Here is a 21,835-nt window from a genome sequence, read left to right as displayed (position 1 = left end):
TGGGCTATATAATCTCGGCCCAGGGGTTGGCTATGGATCCTGCCAAATTGCAAGCGGCAATGGACTGGCAGGAGCCCCACTCTCTTAAAGCGGTGCAGCGCTTTTTGGGGTTCGTTAATTACTACCGTCAGTTCATTCCCCACTTCTCCACACTGGTAGCTCCTTTGGTCGCCCTCACCAAAAAAGGAGCCAATCCCAAGGTTTGGTCAGAACAGGTCCCCGCGGCCTTCTCGTCTCTTAAGACCCATTTTGCTGGTGCTCCTGTCCTCCACCGTCCCGATGTGGATAAACTCTTTATCCTAGAGGTGGATGCCTCGTCCATCGGTGCAGGATCAGTCCTTTTCCAGAAGGATGCTCAAGGTCGGAAGCATCCCTGCTTCTTCTTCTCAAAGACCTTTTCACCGGCGGAGAAAAACTACTCCATCGGGGACAGGGAGTTGCTGGCAATGAAGCTGGCCTTTTCCAAGTGGAGACATCTCCTAAAAGGAGCCCGGTTTCCCTTTCAGGTGTACACTGACCATAAAAACCTGGTCTATTTACAAACGGCCCAGCGCTTGAACTCTCATCAAGCTAGGTGGTCGCTCTTCTTCTCCCACTTCCACTTCACCTTACACTATCTGTCTGGTGAGAAGAACGTCTGGGCTGATGCTCTCTCTCGCTCGGTGGTCTCAGCGGAGGAGGAGGCTGAGCCTCGGCTAATTGTCCCCACTGAGAGCCTGAGGACCATGGCTCCGGTTGCTCTCGAGTCAGTGCCGCTGGGCAAGACCTTTGTCCCTCCCCACCTGTGGCCAGAGGTTCTCACATGGGCACATGTGTCCAGGTTAGGTGGTCACTTTGGCAATAAGCAGACCACGGAACTCCTGGCAAGAACTTATTGGTGGCCTCACATGGCTCGGGACATGAGAGAATACATTCAGGCCTGCGTCTCTTGTGCTCAGAACAGGTCCTCTAGGCAGAGGCCGGCTGGGTTACTGTACCCCTTGCTGGTGGCAGACAGACCCTGAGAGATGGTTGGCAAGGATTTTGTGGTCGGCCTGCCCAAATCCGGTGGCAGCATGGTCATCTGGGTGGTCACTGATCATTTTTCTAAAATGGTGCATCTGGTGCCATTTGCGCGGCTGCCTTCTGCCCGTGGTCTCGCCGCGCTGTTCATAAACCACGTATTTCGTTTGCACGGTATGCCGGACAAGATAGTTAGCGACCGAGGTCCCCAATTTGTGTCTCGGTTTCGGAGGGAGCTCTGCAGTCTACTCAGTATCGAGCTAAACTTGTCCTCCGCCTACCATCCCGAGATGAACGGATTGGTTGAGAGAGCTAACCAATCTCTGGTCACATACCTGCGACATTTTGTCTCAGCCCGGCAGGATGACTGGGCATCCTTACTACCATGGGCCGAATTTGCTCTGATTAATGCAGTGGCTGATTCCACTGGTCAGGCTCCGTTCCTTTTTAATTGCGGCCAGCATCCGCGCGTCCCCGTCCCGATGCCAGTGTCTTCCACTGATTCCAGGGTGGCCGACTGGGCAGTGGAGGCTCGCGACATTTGGGATTGCACCCAGGATGCCACTCGAGCCTCTAAGGAGAGAATGAGGGCGTCCGCCGACACGCATCGGCGTCCCGCTCCAACTTTTGCCCCTGGCGACTTGGTGTGGCTCTCTGCCTGAAATATCAGGCTGCGGGCCTAGTCTACCAAGTTCGTGCCGCACTACATTGGTCCCTTCAAAGTCCTTGAGCGGATCAGCTCGGTGGTCTATCGTCAGGCTCTTCCACCACACTTGGCCATCTCTGATGCCTTCCATGTGTCCCTTCTCAAACCTGTTCACATGTACCTGTTTTCTGAGTCATCTGCCGAGACATCAGACTTGTCTTCGGACGAGTTTGAGGTCAACGTCATTGTGGGACGCAGGGTGGTGCGTGGCAAAAAGTTTTATTTGGTGGACTGGAAGGGTCATGGTCCAGAGGCTTGGACTTGGGAAACAGTGGAGAACATCCACGCTCTGCTCCTTATCGCGGCATTTGAGCGTAGCGAGGCTCAGAGGGGAGGGGGGGTAATGTTAGGCATCAGGTTCCTGCCACTGCACAGCAGGAATCCAGAGCCTTGCATTCGGTGGTCTCACATTCTGCTTTGACCGCATAGGAGCCTGCTCAGCAGTCCTGTCGTTCCCGATGCTCTGCTCAGACCAGCTCTGTGGGTCTGGCTGTTGCTGACACCTCTGGACCAGCAATAGCAATGCATTCTGTTCAGTAGCAAGCCACTCCAGAGGCTAAGTCCTTCCATCGCTCCACTGAGCATGCTCACTGGACGATCTCCCATTGGAGATCGGGAGTCACATGCACAGGTCCTTTTCCAGATCTGATTGGTCCATCACAGGGATCTGGAAGCTTCCGGAAGGTCTCGGCTATAAAAGGTTTGCATGGCCGCTCAGCCATACGCTAGTATAGACTCTAGTTGCTACATGTGTGAATGATGACGGATGCATGGAACTGCGAATGACTCATTAAGATTCCCCTCCCTCTGATATTACGTGTGTGGACAGGGAACTAGAGATAGAGTCAGCGCCAGACAGTGGCAAGCTACAGGCCACGGTGCTTATCATTCCACTGTACTAGCGTCCGATAGTGTGGCCCATTACAGGGCATTATCGTACAGCGGCAGTGTCTGTCACCTTGCTGCAGTCCTCAGCAGTTATTGGCGTTCGCAGCTGCGACACCACACGCACGGTAGATCTAGAGGGATGCTGACCCTGTGTCTTGGGCCAGAGTCCTGTGACCGTATACCGAGTACCGAGCGTGCATCCTGTTGAGCTCTGTGAGCTTGAACAGGCTCAGTATTTCTGTTTAGTGCTTCGGTGACTCTGTGATGCAACAGAGCCCGCCCAGCGCACACCGGGTGATGTTCAACCTGCGTGTGTTATACCGCCATATTGTGCGTCCGCCATTGCTTAGCAGCAGCGTAACACCTCTGCACAGTGGACCCCGGGCGGCGAACGCACCTACTATTATTTTATATGTGGTGCATTCCGCCAGCCCTAACAGTAGCAGTCACTTATAGAGCAGTTCATAAATGAGAAATAAGTTTCATTGCTCACTGATTAACCCCTTTCTGACATCAGACGTACTATCCCGTCCATGGGACCCGGGCCCCTATGCCCATGGACGGGATAGTACGTCTAGCGCGATCAGCGGCGCTCACGTGGTGAGCGCCGCTGATTGCGGCCGGGTGTCATCTGATTATCACAGCTGACACCCAGCACAATGTGTCAGAGGCAGTCACGGACCGCCCCCGACACGTTAATCCCTTGCACACCGCGATCAAACATTAAAGGGGGTTAAAGGGAAGCATCAGCAGGGAGGAGGCTCCCTCCGTGTTTCCCTGAGCCCCCCACAGCAGCGCAATGTGCAGTGTTGCTGTGGGGGGCTCCATCCCTGTAGGTCCCTGAATCCAAGATGGCGACAGGGACCTTCGGGGGCCTGCAGGGAGCTTGCTTCCTCAGTGCCTGCGAAGCGCAGGCACGAGGAAGCCAAGTGCAGTGCCTGTGACAGCGATCTGTCACATGACAGTTATGTCCCCCCTGGGACAGTGTAATAAAGTAAAAAAAAAAAAAATAAGTGTAAAGATAATTTTAAAAAAATCGCTAAATAAATTAAAAAAAAAATATTCCCTAATAAATTCATTTTTTGGAAATAAAAAAAAAAACAATAAAAGTACACATATTTGGTATCGCCGCATCCGTAACGACCCGCCCTATAAAACTGTGCCATTAGTTAACCCCTTTAGCGAACCCCTTAAAAAATCAAAATAAAAATCGAAGCAAAAAATGATTTATTATCATATCACCGAACAAAAAGTGCAATAACGCGCGATCAAAAAGATGCATATAAATATCCATGGTACCGCTGAAAACGTCATCTTGTCCTGAAAAAAACGAGCTTCCATTCAGCATCATCAGCAAAAGAATAAAAAAGTTATAGCTCGCAGAATAAAGCGATGCAAAAATAATTATTTTTTATATAAAATTGTTTTCATTGCATAAAAGCGCCAAAACATAAAAAACGACCTAAATGAGGTATCGCTGTAAACGTACTGACCCAAAGAATAAAACTGTCTTATCAATTTTACCGCACACATAACGGTGTAAACGCACCCCCCCAAAGGAAATTCATGAAACGCTGGTTTTTGCTCATTCTGTGTCCCAAAAATCGGAATAAAAAGCGATCAAAAGATATCACATGCCCGAAAATGATACCAATAAAAACATCAACTCGTCCCGCAGAAAATAAGACCTCACATGACTCAGTGGGTCAAAATATGGAAAAATTATAGCTCTCAATATGTGGTGATGCAAAAACTATTTTTACAATAAAAAGCGTCTTTTAGCGTTAACATAAAAACCGCCATAAATAGTAAATCAAACCCCCCTTTATCACCCCCTTAGTTAGGGAAAAATAATACAATTAAAAGAAAATGTATTTATTTCCATTTTCCCATTAGGGCTAGGGTTAGGGCTAGGGCAAGGGCTAGGGCTAGAGTTAGGGCTGTGATTAGGGTTAGAGGTGTGTTGGGGTTAGGGTTGGAGTTATAATTGGGGGGCTTCCACTGTTTGGGCACATCAGGGGGTCTCCAAATGCAACATGGCGTCTGATCTCAATTCCAGCCAATTCTGCGTTGAAGTCAAACGGCGCTCCTTCCGTCCCAAGCTCTGCCATGCGCCCAAACAGTGTTTTACCCCCACATATAGGGTAGCAGCCTACTCAGGATAAATTGCAAAACAACTGCTGGGGTCCAATTTCTCCTGTTACCCGTAGGAAAATAAAAAATTGGGGGCAAAAATATCATTTTTGTGGAAAAAAATGATTTTTTTATTTTCACGCCCGGGCGTTATAAACTTCTGTGAACCACTTGGGGGTTCAAAGTGCTCACCACACATCTAGATAAGTTCCTTAGGGTGTCTAGTTTCCAAAATGGTGTCATTTGTGGGGGGTTTCCACTGTTTAGGTACATGAGGGGCTCTCCAAAAGCAACATGACACCCACAGACCATTCCATCAAAGTCTGCATTCCAAAACGTCACTACTTCCCTTCCGAGCCCCGACGTGTGCCCATACAGTAGTTTTCTCCCACATATGAGGTATCAGCGTACTCAGGATAAATTGGACAATAACTTTTGGGGTCCAATTTCTCCTGGTACCCTTGGGAAAATAAAAAAATTGGTGACTAAATGATCATGTTTGTGGAAAAAATACGATTTTTTTTATTTTCACGCCCGGGGGGTTCAAAGTGCTCAGCACACATCTAGATAAGTTCCTTAGGGGGTCTAGTTTCCAAAATGGTGTCATTTGTGGGGGGTTTCCACTGTTTTGGTACATCAGGGGTTTTCCAATCGCGACATGGTGTCTGATCTCAATTCCAGCCAAAAAAGTCAAATGGTGCTGCTTCCCTTCCGAGCTCTGCCATGCGCCCAAATAGTCGTTTACTCCCACATATGGGGTATCAGCGTACTCAGGATAAATTGCACAATAACTTTTAGGGTCCTGTTACCCTTGGAAAAATAAAAATTGGGGGTGAAAAAACCTTTTTTTGGAAAAAATATGATTTTTTAATTGTACCGCTGTACGTTATAAACTTCTGTGAAGCCCTTGTGGGTTCAAAGTTCTCACCACATAACTAGATAAGTTCCTTGTGGGGTCTAGTTTCCAAAATGGGGTCACTTATGGGGGGTTTCCACTGTTTAGGTACATCAGGGGCTCTCCAAATGTGACATGGCGTCCGATCTGAATTCCAGCCAATTTTGCATTGAAAAAGTCAAACGGCGCTCCTTCCCTTCTGAGCTCTGCCATGCGCCGAAACAGTGGTTCCCCCCCACATATCAGGTATTAGGGTACTCAGGACAAATTGCACAATAGCTTTTACAGTCCAATTTCTCCTGTTACCCTTGGTAAAATTAAAAAATTGAACCTGAAGTATTTTTTTTGTGAAAAAAAAGTTAAATGTTCATTTTTTTTCAAATATTCAAAAAATTCCTGTGACGCACCTGAAGGGTTAATAAACTTCTTGAATGTGGTTTTGAGCACCATAAGGGGTGCAGTTTTTAGAATGGTGTCACTTTTGGGTATTTTCTATCATATAGACCCCTCAAAGTGGCTTCAAATGTGATGTGGTCCGTAAAAATAAAATGGTGTTGCAAAATTGAGAAATCGCTGGTCAACTTTTAACCCTTATAAGTTCCTAACAAAAAAAAAATTCTGGTTCCAAAATTGTGCTGATGTAAAGTAAACATGTGGAAAATGTTACTTATTAAGTTTTTTGTGTGCCATATCTCTGTGATTTAAGGGCATAAAAATTCAAAGTTGGAAAATTGCGAAATTTTCAAAGTTTGAAGTTTCTCCTTGTGGAGAGAGACTTAAAGGCCATGCAATATTCTATTGCAAATTTAAATAAGCAAATCAATTCTCCTGCTATGCACTAATGAGGGGCAAACTCTCCAAAACATGTCTGTAAATGGTGTTTTTGGAATGAATTCTTGCCAAAAGTCATGTGACAAGGCCCTTTCAAGAGTCAATATTGGACTATTAGGATTGCTACTTCCTAAGGGAGTATTTGATGACCAATAAGTTTCCCTACATGCCAACTTGGCACTATCCACAAGGAAAAATTACCCTTTATAAACCCTTTTAATCCCTTAGATGCCCTATTAGATACCCTATTAGTTCTCCTTATTTTGCTGATAAAGGGCAAATATATTAAAATTGTGTCTGTAAAGTGAATTTCTGGTATGACTTGTTATCCTACATCACGTGGCAAGGGTTTTTTAAAAAGTGAACATTGACTTTCTACCACTAATAGGTAATTAGGCTAATAGGCTAATTACTTCCTTACATGCCAACTTGGTGCTCTCCGCAAGGACAGCCACCTGTCAGAGGTTTCTCACCCAGCCATATCAGTTCTCCTGCTGTGCACAGATGAAGGGCAAATGCACTAAAACCGTGTCTGCAAATTGAGTTTTTGCTTGGCTTTTTTGCTAAGTCATGTGACAAGGGCTTTTAAAGAGTCGATGTTGACTTTTAAGATTGATGCTTCCCATAAGTGGCACTAAAGTTCCAGTCCTCTTCCTCATTGATGTAAAATGACACAAATCCATAGACAAATTCATGCTCTGCTCTGACTGTGTCAAAGGTTGTTAGAAGTTTGTACTCCCAAACTCTTCTGTCTCTCTGGGATTTAAAGTTTCCTTTCAATACTAATATTTTCATGTCCATGATGTTGTTATCAGGGCTACAAAAAAAATACTTTGGCCACAGGTTGATCTATTACAATTTTTTTTTTTCGTGTAGGCATAAGAATGGATTCTCTTTGTAAGCCTTTGCCCCGTTTCTTCTACATTTCGACACCTTGGTAAGACATTTGGTGCATGCAATTAGGTGTCCCACATTAGGTGCAGTTCAAGTGAAGGTACTTGGGATCTTGTAATCCTGATTGGTGCTGGGAATCTTTATCTTGTCCATAGTCATTATATACACACGGGCTTTACATTTTTTATGTTTGTAGGGAAAGGTTCCTGTCATTGTTTGAGAGGGCAGGGAGCTTCTGACAATGATGCTTCTCATGTTTGGAGGTTGCCTAAAACATGGAGGTGGTAGGCCTGGAAATATGGCTTTTAAACAAGTATATTTTTGTAATAAAAGTAGTTTTCACGTGGCTCCATTCAGCACCTCCAAATGTGGATTGTAGATGACTACTTCACGTACCCAATGCATTTTTTGTTGAGTTTAGTATTGTATAAAATTTTCATGTTATTGTTCATTATCTTGATGGTGTCCAAAAAGCTTATTTCTGGACAGCAGTAGTTGAGTGTTAGGCTGGGATCACACATGCGAAAAACTCAGATGAGTCTCGCATCTTAATACCCGGCAATGACGCCGGCACTTGGGAGCGGAGCGTGCGGTTCCTTGCATTTCTATGCGGCCATATGCTCCGATCCGAGTGACGGCAGCAGTGCCGGATATTAAGATGCAAGACTCGTCCGAGTTTCTCGCATGTGTAATCCCGACCTTAACATGATAGCGGGATGATACTGAAAGAAGTGCTCATAGAATGTCTTTAGCTGTTTCTCAGATTCAATGTACATGATTAATCCCTTCCCAACATAAGATGTAATTTTTCGTCCTTATGTTGGAATCCCCTGTATGGAACGAGCTCAGGAGCTGAGCCTGCACTCTACCATGTGCCATCTGCAATTCCTAAAAAGACCTTGACTTTTTTACACAATATAGAAGACTGCATCAGACAGAAAAGGTTCACATACCTTGTGATATGACTGGGCGAGCTTTCCAATATTGCTTTGCAGCTTCACATTACATAGTATAGCACAGCAAATCATAGTCGCAGTAAAAGCCAAAGCAGGGAATGCAACTACACAACCATATTGGGTTTAATCTTTATGGTAAGCGAATGCCGCAGCTCACACCATAGCAATATAAATAGGGAGAAGAAGTAAAAAAGCCTCTGAATATACTGTTTGATACTGTGTGACAGCAGGGAAGAACAGTTACCATCTGTTTGCCAATAGCTATATATGTGGAAGTCACTATGACATTACTAAAGTTGCGTGTGTTGTGTTATTTTTAAAGAGCTTGAAAGGGGTTTGAAACAGTCCTGTGAGACATCAGAGCGTTACCCAACAACTCTGGGAAATTAAAGGCTCAGCAATACTTGTGATTAGAGACAAATTTATTCACAGCAAATCAGTTTTTGGAAAAAAAAAAGCTGAAGTTAACAAACTCGAATTTCAAAAGATTCATTCATCTATGCATGTGAGCCATCGCAGCACATAGTTTTAGGTGTCGAGTTCCTGGCACTGCACAGCAGGAATCCAGAGCTTTGCCTTGGGTGGTCTCCCATTCCTCTCCAACTGCTGTGGAGCCTGCTCAGCAGACTTGTCGATCCCGACACTCTGCTCACACCAGCACTGTGGGTTTGTTTGCTGCTGCCACCTCTTGTCCAGCTATAGCAGCGCATGCTGGTCAGCAGCGAATGATTCTAGGGACTAAGTCCTCCTTTCGGTCCACTGAGCATTCCTGCGGGATGATCTCCCATTGGAGATCGGAGGTCACATGTTCAGGTCCTTCTAGTACGGACTCTGTGTGGTAACAGAGTCTGCTCTTGCAAGCACCGGGTCAGTGGTTGCCCGCCGGTGTCTGGCTTCCACCTCTGTTATTGTATCTGTCATTGTCTAGCAGGAGTTTCCATCTCTGCACGGTGGACCCCGGGCTGCAAACACTCCATATACCATCTTCTTTATCTGGTGCGTTCCACTAGCCCTTAACACATAGAGGGTTTATGGCTCATTAGGAAGATGGCTGCATACAGCAGTGTACAGCAGTACACAGAGCCAAAACAGCTCAGCTTTGCAAAGGCCATTCTAGGCTGCTGTAGCTCAGTGTTCATCAGGCTGTGCTTGTGCACTCAGTTTACAATGTACATTCAGCCACCACAGAGCTGCAAGCTTTTTACTGGGGCGGGAGAAAAGTTGCTGGTATGTTAGGAGTTAACTCTTCTCCTGGAATGTAACTACTGTGCACTCTCAGAGTCCAGGCAGGCACTATTGGCTGAGCTCCATGGAAATGAGCTGTATACTATGAAATAAAAAGGCGCTCATTGACCAGGAATGACAGCAGATAGAAAAAGCAAGTCAATTGCAAACTTGCTTATTTTCATGTTTTCTATCTACAGTAACTAAACCATTTAATAATTAGAAAATACAATGACAGTTTGTTTTGGCATTGACCAGGGTGCATGTAGTAGAGTTGTGCATGTACCCTGGGTGCCAGATAAGGTGTCCACAAGATACTCTGCAAGATGTTATGGTACTTAAATACAGAGATAGGTCAGTAAAAAGACTCTTTGCCCTCAAAGAAGAAAAGCATGGCTACAACTTTTGCTTCTATTGCTTTATTATCAGAATTTCTGGTTTATCAGATACCAGATAAGAGGAACATTCTTCTCATTTGTCAAGGCTGCACTGTTTCTAGAAGCCTGGCAGCTGTAAATAGAGCTTTCATACACAAGCAATTCCAATTATCAGATCCAAGTGATTGTTCTGGCCTCCTTCACCCTATCTGGAATTACACAGGGAACCCTGGGCGGTGGCCACAGAGTCAGCTGCTGATTGGTGAAGTAAGGTGATGGCAATAAAGATTTTTATGCAGTGTTAATACCAAGAGGTAACATCAAGGTCAAAATCAGAATGCAAGTAGGTGATCAAACTACAATCCAAGGTCATAAAACGGGATAAAATAGGAGAATAAACTTGAATAAGGATTAGGGCTATAGACCAGGAAAGCAATAATCATTGACTAAGTGGAAGCCACTGTCTTAGAAGGTTTAAATATCAGACAGCCCTTCTCGGGAGTCTCGGGAAAGAGTAATCAAAACCAGACAGCAATTAACTTCATAGCTCCCTGATTTAGCAGCACAAAAAGTCCCCGGAATAAAACAGGACTGTCCTATGCACACGTTACCTGCAACGAAGAGGGGACAGGAGCTGACACAGATGTTATACCACCATCCATCTAATACAACCTATAATCATGTTTTATTTATACTTGGTTTTTGTGTTTTCTACATTATAAAGCATTGATATCACGGATCTGCACAGGATCTCAGGTTTGCACCTGCAATATTCTCTATGAACTCACTCCACCTTCTCATAAAATGCAGAATTTATTTTCCTCCTTGGAAAGCAAAGCTCCTGAATATCTATTACACTGTTTGCTTCATTCGGAGTCTTAATAATCGCTCTCTTCATTTACCATAAGCATAATAATCACTTTATCAATGCTGCAATGTGTATAATACTAATGCAAGACTGAAATCAATACCTCAAGCGCTGAAGTAATCATCCAGCGCAGAGGCTTCATCCCTATTAAGCCCAACAGACCTCAGCCAATTAATGCAAACATGCCTGAGATTAGCATTGCTTAAAGGAAATGTTCATCACGGAGAAAAAACATGAACCTGACTTAATTAAAAAGTGAAAGTAATAGTTCAGTTTTACATTTACTGTAGCCATAAAGGTATTACTATCCATAAAGGGGAGCAGTGCACAGCTTGGACGGGAGATAAGGAGATAAACATAGAAAACTAGAGAGCACCGAGCCTCATGAATTTACTGAACGCAATGTGCAAGAACATAAAAAGTCTAAAGAGTTCATATTCTGCACAAATAACAGTAATAGAGCCGCTGCTGCAGCCAGGATGGAAACAGTAAAGGGGAACACCATCAGAATTTACCTAAAATAGAAATATTTGAAGATCATAAAGTTTGGACCAATAAAACAAAGTCTACTTGGCACTCTGTTAAACTTTTTTAGCGCTCTCCATGATCTCTGTGGTACTTGAAAGTGTAGCACCGGAGTCCCTATATTTTCTCCCCACTGTCAACAGGTCTGGCTGATGCCCAGGGTCTGTGCTCTGCTCGCAGATCCTTTGGTACTGTGCTTAGGGTGCCCACTCTCTTCTTAAAGAGACAGCATGCACCATCCTAAAGTGTCCACAGCCAGAACACCAAGATGCTGTAAGGACACAGAGGTAGCACGCCACAACACCGCCTGTGACATTCCTAATTTTTTAATTTTTGGCCAGCCCTGGCACCTATAACATCTAGTTTTCCCTTGGGCACTGCAGAGACACGTATTATTTAAGGCACCTCCACCTGATGGGAGGTGCTTGAGCAAAGTGTAATGTCAGTAGTGTGCATGCTTGCTAGTTCTCAGGTTCCTTGTACTCACCAGTCAGTTTACCTTTGATGTACCTGTCTGCCTGTTCTTACCTTGTGTTCCTGTATTTTTGCCATGCCCACCAGAACCTGCCTGCCTGTATATCAGCCATGTCTGCCAACATTTGCCTGCCAGTATATCAGCTGTACCCGCCTGCATCTGCCTGTATACCAGCCATTTCAGTCAGCATGTGCTGGCCTTTTTATCAGCCATGCCCACCTGTCTACCTATATGTCAGCCATACCCACCTGCACTTGCCTGTCAGTATATCAACCGTGTCCTCCAGCACTTGCCTGCCGGTATATCAGCCATGCAAGCCTGCACCTCACCTGCCTGCCTGTATATCAGCCATGCTCAACTGCCTGCCTGTGTATTGGCCATTCCTGATAGGACCTGCCTGCCTGTATATCAGAAATTCCCACCTGCGCATATCTGCCTGTATGTCAGTCGTGCCCACCTGCACCTGTCTGCCTGTATTTCAGCAGTACCTGCCAGCACCTGCCTGCCTATATGTCAGCCGTGCCTGCCAGTATTTTAGCAGTACCTACCAGCACCTGCCTGCCTATATATCAGCCGTGCCTGCCAGTACCTGCCTTCCTGAATATCAGCCGTGTCCGCCAGCACCTGCTTACCTGTATATCAGCCATGTCTGCCAGGACCTGACGTGCCAGTCTGTATACCAGCCAGCCATACTTACCTGCACCTGCCGTGCCAATATGCATACGGCAGCCATGTCTCTCAGTTTTCCTCTCATGCCTGCCAAGTCCATCTAGCCTTCACCGTTTCCATTAACCGGCCCCATTTATTAAATGAAGTAAATTATTTGATATCTTATGGTTATGAGTGGCAAAACTATGTGAACACTTAGACTCAGCAGACAGAATTGGGCAGAGCGATTCACGGGTCTCTGGTCCGTGTCCTGGGTCTGTAGATTAATATATGGCTCACGTCCGCCTACTTTTGAAGACATACAGATGTGAACTAGGCCATATAAGTAGTAACATACATGAGACATTTTTAAAGCTTTAAATAGCCTGCTCAAAGGCCAATGACACCCATGCAGATTAAAAAAGAGACAAGTGAATTAGTGACTCTGTGTGCATGCAGTGAGTAACATACCAGTGAGTAACAAGAAATAATAAAATTACATGGATTTGAACTTACCAGGTCTCATGATCATGACTCAATTGTATTAGATGTCTGCTGTGCCACCACTGAACTATCTATCAAGTGTGTAAACCGCTAGTTTCCAGTGTTGCCATCTTACCATTTATTGAGATGAATAAAAAACTAGACTCTGAACTGAGAAAGTAAGTTAACGTGTATGCACAATGTAAGTGCATATTAACACATGGCCATTACACAGAGAAAAAAACCCCACAAATATCCAAAAATTAAAAATTAAAAAATAAACTGCAAATAATGCATAAAGGTAACAATAATAATAAGGGTATTTAGTAAACATAATTTTGATCAAAATAATGTACAAGCCATCCCGCCACGTCAAGGCAACCCTTGTGGGACAATCCTACTCTAGTATTTTCACTTGCCAAGTGACGTGAATGTGAACAAGGATCGAGGGACTGAACCACTAGTAAAAGCATAGGCCAGACAGGATGGTTTTCCCAGCTCAGAAAGAGGGCGGTCACACCCTTATATGCACAGAGTGCACAATGAAGTGAATAAAAAACTGGAGTCTGAACTGAGAAAGTAAGCTAATGTGTATGCACAATGTAAGTGCATATTATCACATGGCCATTAAACAGAGAAAACAGCCCTCTTTCTGAGCTGGGAAAACCATCCTGTCTGGCCTATGCTTTTAGTCCCTCGATCCTTGTTCACATTCACGTCACTTGGCAAGTGGAAGGGTTTTAAATACTAGAGATAGGACTGTCCCACAAGGATTGCCGTGACGTGGCGGGATGGTTTGTACATTATTTTGATCAAAATTATGTTTACTAAATAACCTTATTATTATTACCTGTATGCATTATTTGCAGTTAATTTTTTATTTTAGAATATTTGTGTTTTTTTTTTTTTTTTTCTATTTATTGAGATGGTCAGATAGAACATGAGGAATGATATTTTAGCTGACTATATGAACATAGTTCCCATCATTGTAAAAATGACATCTTTGTGCACATGTTCCCTCTTACGTCATTTCTTTTAACCACGTCATAATTCAGAAACTTTGCAGTGGTTGAAACTTATGACATGCTCATTCTTTGGATGGCTTCCAATTGGCCTTTCTCTATTCTTTACAGTATAAAGTAAATGGGATAGCAGGCTCCAAAACTCCCACGCCTCTAACCACCTTCCCCGCTTACCAAATAAATGACAAGATAAAAGGCTGCGGTATTTATTAATGGTTACTCAAAATTAAATATATTCAACCAATAAATAATGGTTACCCAAATATTAAATATATTAAACCAATAAATAACAATAAAATTCATTACTCCATAGACACTAAAACCATCCAGTCTCCACCCAGAAAGCTGGGCGGGCACCATCCAATAAATACCACGACGACGTTAACTTACGGAGGGCAGGCGGGCAGCTGTAATTAAGATCCCAGCTGCTGTAATTCTTCTGACAGGAATGCAGTGTTTAAGAAGTTCTTCTCCTTGGTGCCGAAATCTGTTAACCAATCAGACTCCTGTTGCTCATTTCTGCCTGTCACCTGAGGACTAGAAGAACCAATCCAGCAAAAGGTAAGTACCATTAACACAACAAATCAAAGAGGGGGGAGATATGAATTAACCCTAAACATTGAGAGAACTAAGGGAACATACCAAAACTGAACTCTAATCCAATTAGCCAATAGAAAACATGGGGGAGCTGGTGCCGTAATCCCATGAAGCCCCCCAATTATTTGCTCTAAAGGGGGGCTTGTACAGGAGCCGTAAAAATGATGCCAAAACCACCTGTGAAGCTACTTCAGGACAATGACCGCCTTCATTTTCCTGAAGGTCTTGGAAAACTCAGTGGCTGCATCAGCCTCTAATTGCATTGTGCACATTTTTTAAAAATCTTTGAGCTCGCCTGATTCTGATGCTTTCCTTTTATTTTGCTATGCGTCCCGCTATCGAGATATTCACATTTGTTATATTTGGAGCGCATTATGTGAAGTCTCTGCTTGCAGACCAACTGGCTGTTTCTTCATTGTCTTCTCTAGTGACTTTCACCTCTCCCTCAGTAGCTGATCTAGCAGTCTAAAAGTCTCAGATGCTGTGAAAAAATTGTCCTCTGAATATACCAATTGACCAACAATGGTCTATGATTTTAACACAGACAGCACACGTCCATATAATACACAGGTCTGAGCGAGCCCCAAAGCTGATCAATCAAGAGAGTGATGGGCTCAGAGCCAAACCTGGTTGTTTGCTTTTCAGAGTCTAAATGAGTGTTGAGCTTTATTTCTTCCTGACTCTGGACACCTATGAGCACCTCAAGACTCCTTGCGGAATTCTGAGTTAATGCTTTTGCAGATAATGGATGATCAGCCTTGTGGTGTGCAGTCACCCTCCCTGGCTCAGCACCAAATAGTCCTGCCATACGTAAAGGAAAATTTTAGCTGATGTTAGTTATATTACAAATATGAGCATGTAAAGAGCCTTTCAGAAGTGGCTACACTAGTCTTTATGGCCTCTGGTTCACCAAGTGAATTACTGTTGCATCAATGTGTTGCAACTATGTGATCTTCCACCCTTTACCTATCTGTTTGAAGCCTGTATCAATGAGTTCTGAGCTTTCACTGGTTCCTGCTGTTACACTGTGTGTGCACGCTCCAGAGAATTCTTTCTAAGCAGCGCTTGCTATGGCCAAAAGTCAATCAACACCAATGGAAGCGACTGTCCACGACAATTAAGGGAGCTGTATGTTGCACCAAGGGCACGTAGGCTGCTATTGTTTTCAACAGCACAAGTCTTGTTAACATGGGACGATGAACTGCTGAGAACGATGCGGCACAAAAAATCATATGATCCAATGAACAAGTGTTTTGCTCATTCATCAGATGATTGGCAGCCTGTTTGCACTGAAGGATTATTGTGAAAGGAGTCTTATTAAGAGAGTTTAATCACAGTAATCTTTCAGTGTAAATACATTATTACATATCACTTACCTCAGCATGAGGATAGAGATTCAGCTTCGCCCATATGTCAGGTTCGTGCTTGGGGAGTATAAAACCTACTAGAAACAGAAGAGAAAGAACCTAGAACAATGGTGTTTGTTGTCAAACTGTAAGAACCCAATTCATTAAACAATTGTGCTAGAATTCTTCTTGAATTGCTTTGAAAAGTCTCACCATTTTTGAGCAACTCACAGTTACACAAAGATTTTACGACTTTTGCCATTTTAATTTGCCTGTTTCTCCCAAGCTTTGCCAAAACGGGCAGAGCTGAGGTAAGACAGGGGCACGGTGGGGTGTAACACCATAGCTTGCCTAAATCATGAGGATTTCTGGTGTTCTCTACTCCATGAATCTTATTCCATTCAGGGTCTTGAGTAAGGCGCATTGAGGCAGACGCCAATCTTCAGATGCTCCTGATTTATTAAGAGGCATGCATCTCTTAATACAATAGGAACATCTGACTCCTACATGTCCACGGTCCAGGCCACTATGAGGATCTCTGGTGTTGGTGAATCTAGTCCTTACTGTTTTTTATTCCTAAGTTTGTTGACACGGTCGTTTCTCCAAATAGCTTCTCAGTTAAAAACTGACATAGGCAGGATCTGAATAATTATATAATCATCCACCAACATTATTGTTATAAATGACTTTTTTTGAGTCACTGTGTGGCTTCTATTTTCCAGGTCCTGTTAGTGTGCACTCTGAACATTGTTAAGATTCCACTCTGCTTGCCTCCTGGTGTGATGGCCGCATGAGCTCTCACGTGAGATGAGGATGAAACTCAGTAGGTGTTTCTGTGTAAATTTATTTAAGAGCTACAGTATCATTCACATGCTACATATAACCATAATGGTACAAAAACACAGTAATACATAGCTACAAACATGAATTGGATAAAAGTAACAATAAACTATGGCATATTGTTACTAATGTAGGACCAAACTTGCACTGTGGAATAATATCTATATACTAGTATAGAATTAGCAATGAAGGACATCTATGGCACACAGAGCGCAGTGAACCTAGTACACCGGTCACAGGTCGAATCCTTCTTGTTATCCCATGGGGGTTTGTGTCCGTGCCCGATCCCTGGCGCTCCAGTGCAATGAAATAGGTATATGGTGTGCCGGGTTTAATCCAAGTAGTGCTCTCCCCTTGCCTCTATGGTGTTTGGTGGTGTTCCCAGTGGTGTTGATGTGGAGTGAGACAGGAGAGTAAGCAGGCAGGTTTTGTAATCCAGGTAGTACTGTCTCCTTGCCGGCATGGAGTTTGGTGGTGTTGGTGTGGTGGAATGAGACAGGAGAGTCAGAAGGCAGGCTTTGTAATCCAGGTAGTGCTGTACCCTCTCAACCATGGAGTTTGGTGGTGTTGGTGTGGTGGAATGAGACATGAGAGTCAGTAGGCAGGCTTTGTAATCCAGGTAGTGCTGTACCCTCTCGTCCATGGAGTTTGGTGATGTTGGTGTGGTTGAGGGAGGCAGGAGAGTCAGCAGGCAGGCTCTGTAGTAAAACAGATGTAAAACTTTACTAAACAGAACATGGTACATGTAGCAGTAGATGGTACCAATAAATGATGATTATTATTATTGTTTATTATTATAATGCCATTTATTTCATGGTGCTTTACATGTGAGAAGGGGTTTACCTAATAGAAAATGAGTACAGTAATCTTAAACAATACAAGTCAGTCATGACTGGTATAGAAGGAGAAGGTGAGAGGACCCAGCCCGCGAGGGCTCACAATCAACAAGCGATGGGTGAGGATACAGTAGGTGAGGGTAGAGCTGGTTGTGCAGCGGTTTAGTGGTTACTTCAGGTTGTAGGCTGGTCGGAAGAGGTGGGTTTTCAGGTTCCTTTTGAAGGTTTCCATAGTAGGCAAGAGTCTGATATGTTGGGGTAGAGAGCTTCAGAGTAGGGGGGAAGAGCGGGAGAAATCTTGTATGCGATTGTGGGAAGAGGAGATGAGAGGGGAGTAGAGAAGGAGATCTTGTGAGGATCGCAGGTTGCGTGTAGGTAAGTACAGTAAGACGAGGTCACAGATGTATGGAGCACTCAGGATGTGGATGGCTTTGTATGCTATGGTTAGGGTTTTGAACTGGAGTCTCTAGGTAATGGGGAGCCAGTGCAGGGATTGACAGAGGGGAGAGACCAGGGAATAGCAAGGAAACAGGTGGACTATTCAGGCAGCAAAGTTTAGAATAGAATGGAGGGATGCGAGAATGTTAGAGGGGAGGCCACACAGCAGGAGGTTGCAATAGTCAAGGCGAGAGATGATGAATGCATGGACTTTGGTTTTTGCAGATTCTTGTTTGAGGAATGTACTGATCCGGGAAACATTTTTGAGTTGAAGTCGGCAGGAAGTGGAAAGGGCTTGGATATGTAGTATGAAGGAGAGATCATAGTCAAGGATTACCCCAAGACAGCGAGCTTGTGGGATTGAGGAGAGTAAGCAGACATTTACTTTACTGAATAGGTCCGATGTGGGTGTCGAGTGAGATGGGGTATATTTTCGTAAAGTCTCCATGGTACAAGCTAGCAGCAGCAGTAGACGGTGGCACATACTCTGTGATGACAAGTTCTAAAACTCAGACAATCAATGGTAGCAGACATTGAGACCAAATGCATGAGAAGAGTGCAATGCAGCAAGTCCCTCCAGTGTGAAAGGTTGGTGTCCAGTGCTGACACTATGGAATGTTCTTCCACCCCTCTAGGGCCGTGATCCTTAGATGGCCTCCATGTTTCAGTCCCACTAGTCTTCAATATGAGTGGGTAGTTGGCATTCCCATCTGAACTATGGATGACCTACTTCTGCCTGAGTACTCCTCTTGCATCCACAGCACACTTGCAATTAGACTGTGTACTACTGGGGACCAAAGTATTCCTCCGCTTCCAGTAGTAGAAGTCTTAGATGCTTTCCTCACTTTCCTCCAACTAGTCTGCTCCATACGACCTGCTGGAATGGGAGGAGTAAATCTTCTCCATGTTGCTGTGCTGCTCTCTGCCTGAACACTGCAGTAACTTAACTCTAGCAAAACTAAGATTGCCATAGTTCTGTACCCCAAGCTTCACCCACAAAACTATTCCCTATCTACCAGATAAATGAAGTGATTAACTATTTAGTACCTGGGGCTGGGAGCCTGTAATGTATAAAATGCTAAATAATGGTGACACTCGCAGTACCACTATAGCAATGTAATGTATAAAATGGTGACGCACTGTGACACTATAGTTATCCTTGCAGGAAACCATGCAAAACTTTAGTATTATAAATAACATTACTAAAATATTCCCTAACTGTGAAGTATTACACATCTGCATTATAGTTTCCTACAAAATTAAAGGGGCCTTCCGGGACATTAATCCTTGTAGCCATTTTACCAATCTGCAGCTTGATGACTCCCAAAAGCAAACAACAGAAAAGGACCTCAATAGTGATGAGCGAGTATACTCATTGCTCGGGTTTTCCCAAGCATGTTCGGAAAAACCCGAGCAACGAGTATACTCGCTCATCACTAGACCTCAACTTCCTCGCCAGTCAGAGCTGCCGCCATGTAACCACCAACATGTAATCTGCATACCCATAGCTTAGCGCCAACTAGACCCTCACCCCTGAAAATAGAACTAATCATCAAGCAACAGCAAGAATGTACACCCTTAAAGACCAAAACTCAAAGGGCCTTAAAGATTAACCTTTTTTTTTTAATTTTGCCTTTACTCTTTTCAGTAGCCATTGGTGTGGCTGAATGAAACTTTGTTTTCATGCATGACAAATGGAATGACTTTTTTAGCCCTGGCCTGCAGTACTTTGTCATTTGTATTTTGTTTATTTTTTTTGCAGTGCAATTATTGAAAAAAGCAATCTTTAGTTTTTTTCTTATGTGTATAAGAAAATATGTATTTTCTATGATTTTTTTATTCTACTGTCTTTTTTCTTTTTGTTATTCCACCAGGTACTCTCTTGAAAAAGCAATGCAAAGCCACTGCCAAAAATGAACTGACCACTCTTGCTGATGATTCCCCTGCTTCCTCATCATCGTTTTCTCTTCCACTCTTCTCTGCTGTAGGGATGTAACTGCCAATGTAATGATGACTAAAAGCAGGCTCCGCGCTTCCTAACTGAGGGGAGCCAGTGGTCAATAAGCATTACATCTAAGGTGATGTCCTGTCAATAGAGCAGACTGGGAGAGGAAGAGCGGCTCTGTTGACATCAACTTAAAGGAAGCAGGAGAATTGCCATCTGAGCCAACAGATATTGCATTGATACAGTACAGTTAGAACTTAGCCCATATGCAAAATTAATACAAGTTCTGGATAATTTCTTCAAGCACTATTTAAATGAAATTAATTCCATAGACGTAGGACTTTAGGTTTTACCTATGGGAAACCTTAAATAAACCAAAAGTAATGCATAGTGTTGGTGGGCCACAATGTGCTAAATGATCAACTTATCTCTCATGTAACCAATTCAAATCATGGCTCCAATTCAAAACCCTAACCATGACATACAAAGCCATCCACAACCTGTCTTCTCCATACATCTGTGACATGGTCTCTAGGTACCTACCCGCACGCAACCTTCGATCCTCTGAAGATCTTCTTCTCTACTCCCCCCTTATCTCTTCTTCCCACAACCGCCTACAAGACTTCTCCCGTGCTTCCCCCATACTCTGGAACTCCCTGCCACAACACATCAGACTCTCACCATCAACGGAAACCTTCAAGAAGAACCTGAAGACCCACCTGTTCCGACAAACCTACAGCCTGCAATGATCCTCAGTCTACTGAACCACAGCATGACCTGCTCTACCCTCTCCTACTGTATCCTCACCAATCCCTGTAGACTGTGAGCCCTCGTGGGCAGGGTCCCCTCTCCTTATGTACTTGTGTGTCCCTTGCCTTACACATGTTTACTATACTTGTCTATATTTCCCCTTTTCACATGTAAAGCGCCAAGGAATAAATGATGCTATATAAATGCATAATAATAATAATGTAACCCTTGTATATTACTGTAGTGTGAAGTTGAGGGCAGCATTGTAGGAGGGTTCTTACAGGTGAGGTCTTCAGGTTCTCATGACAGATCAGTCTGTTAAGGGTTTGCAAGTTGAAAGTATGGATGCTGTTTTACAGTATGCGGCCGATAAATGTTTCCATGCTTTCCTTATATCAGTGTGGTGACAATGTATCTGCTCTTTCTGTTTTCTACAGATAATTGTGATGATCCACTGGTGTCTCCGCTACCACAGTCGGCATTTGACAGCTCCTCAGAAATGTCTCTTGGTAGTGTAAAGCTCAACAGTCGAGATGGTATGTATCAAGGAGAAATCGGCTGCTACCACAGCAAAATGCACTCTTCTCTAAACTGTGATTAGGAAAATAAAATAAGAGCTGAATGTGAAGATCAACACTCCTCACTGTCTGGGATTAAATATTTTTTTCAGAAAAAACTTAAAGTGCTTGTTTGATGTTGTGGTTGAGACCCTGATTCCAATGATGTGTCACTTGCTGGTCTGCTTGCTGTCATTTTGATGCAATCCTTGTTTTCCCTGCTGCACATTTAGCAGTGCTTTGAATGCTGAGCCCTGTTTAACCCCTCCCAAACCACTGATTGGCAGCTGTGTAAAACCCTGCCCACACAAGTGATTGGCAGCTGTGTATAACCACGCCCACACCACAGATAACTTTCTGTGTACATTGCATATTGACAGAAAGCTGCTAATCAGTGGTGGAGGCGGGGTTACATAGAGCAGGAGGACTAGGAAGCATGAGACATCTAATCCTGTAGTGATAATCTAAAACTGATTTTATTGAGGCAGCAGCGTGCATGTCCAGTAAGTGACACACCACTGGAATCAGACTCTGTTGCCCTATATTATACTGCTCTTAGATTACATAGCATACCCTGCTGACAGATTCCCTTTAATCTA

The 21,835-nt window shown here is 43.9% G+C and overlaps 1 protein-coding gene across 1 annotated transcript in view; it reads left to right on the top strand.

Moving 5' to 3' along the window:
- The window catches only part of LOC141082763 (contactin-associated protein-like 5), a 581,387-nt gene that overhangs the window by 95,329 nt on the left and 464,223 nt on the right, over window positions 1-21,835 (top strand). The window contains exon 2 of the mRNA XM_073566679.1: window positions 21,117-21,215. Coding sequence (XP_073422780.1) covers window positions 21,117-21,215 — 99 coding nt within the window. The remainder of the gene's footprint in view (window positions 1-21,116; window positions 21,216-21,835) is intronic.

Source organism: Dendrobates tinctorius, unplaced genomic scaffold, assembly GCF_039654945.1.
Source record: "Dendrobates tinctorius isolate UK_male_01 unplaced genomic scaffold, ASM3965494v1 ptg000019l, whole genome shotgun sequence".
In the NCBI taxonomy this organism is placed as follows: domain Eukaryota; kingdom Metazoa; phylum Chordata; class Amphibia; order Anura; family Dendrobatidae; genus Dendrobates; species Dendrobates tinctorius.
Note: the sequence above shows the minus strand (reverse complement) of the source record. Positions and strands in the feature narration are given on the sequence as shown.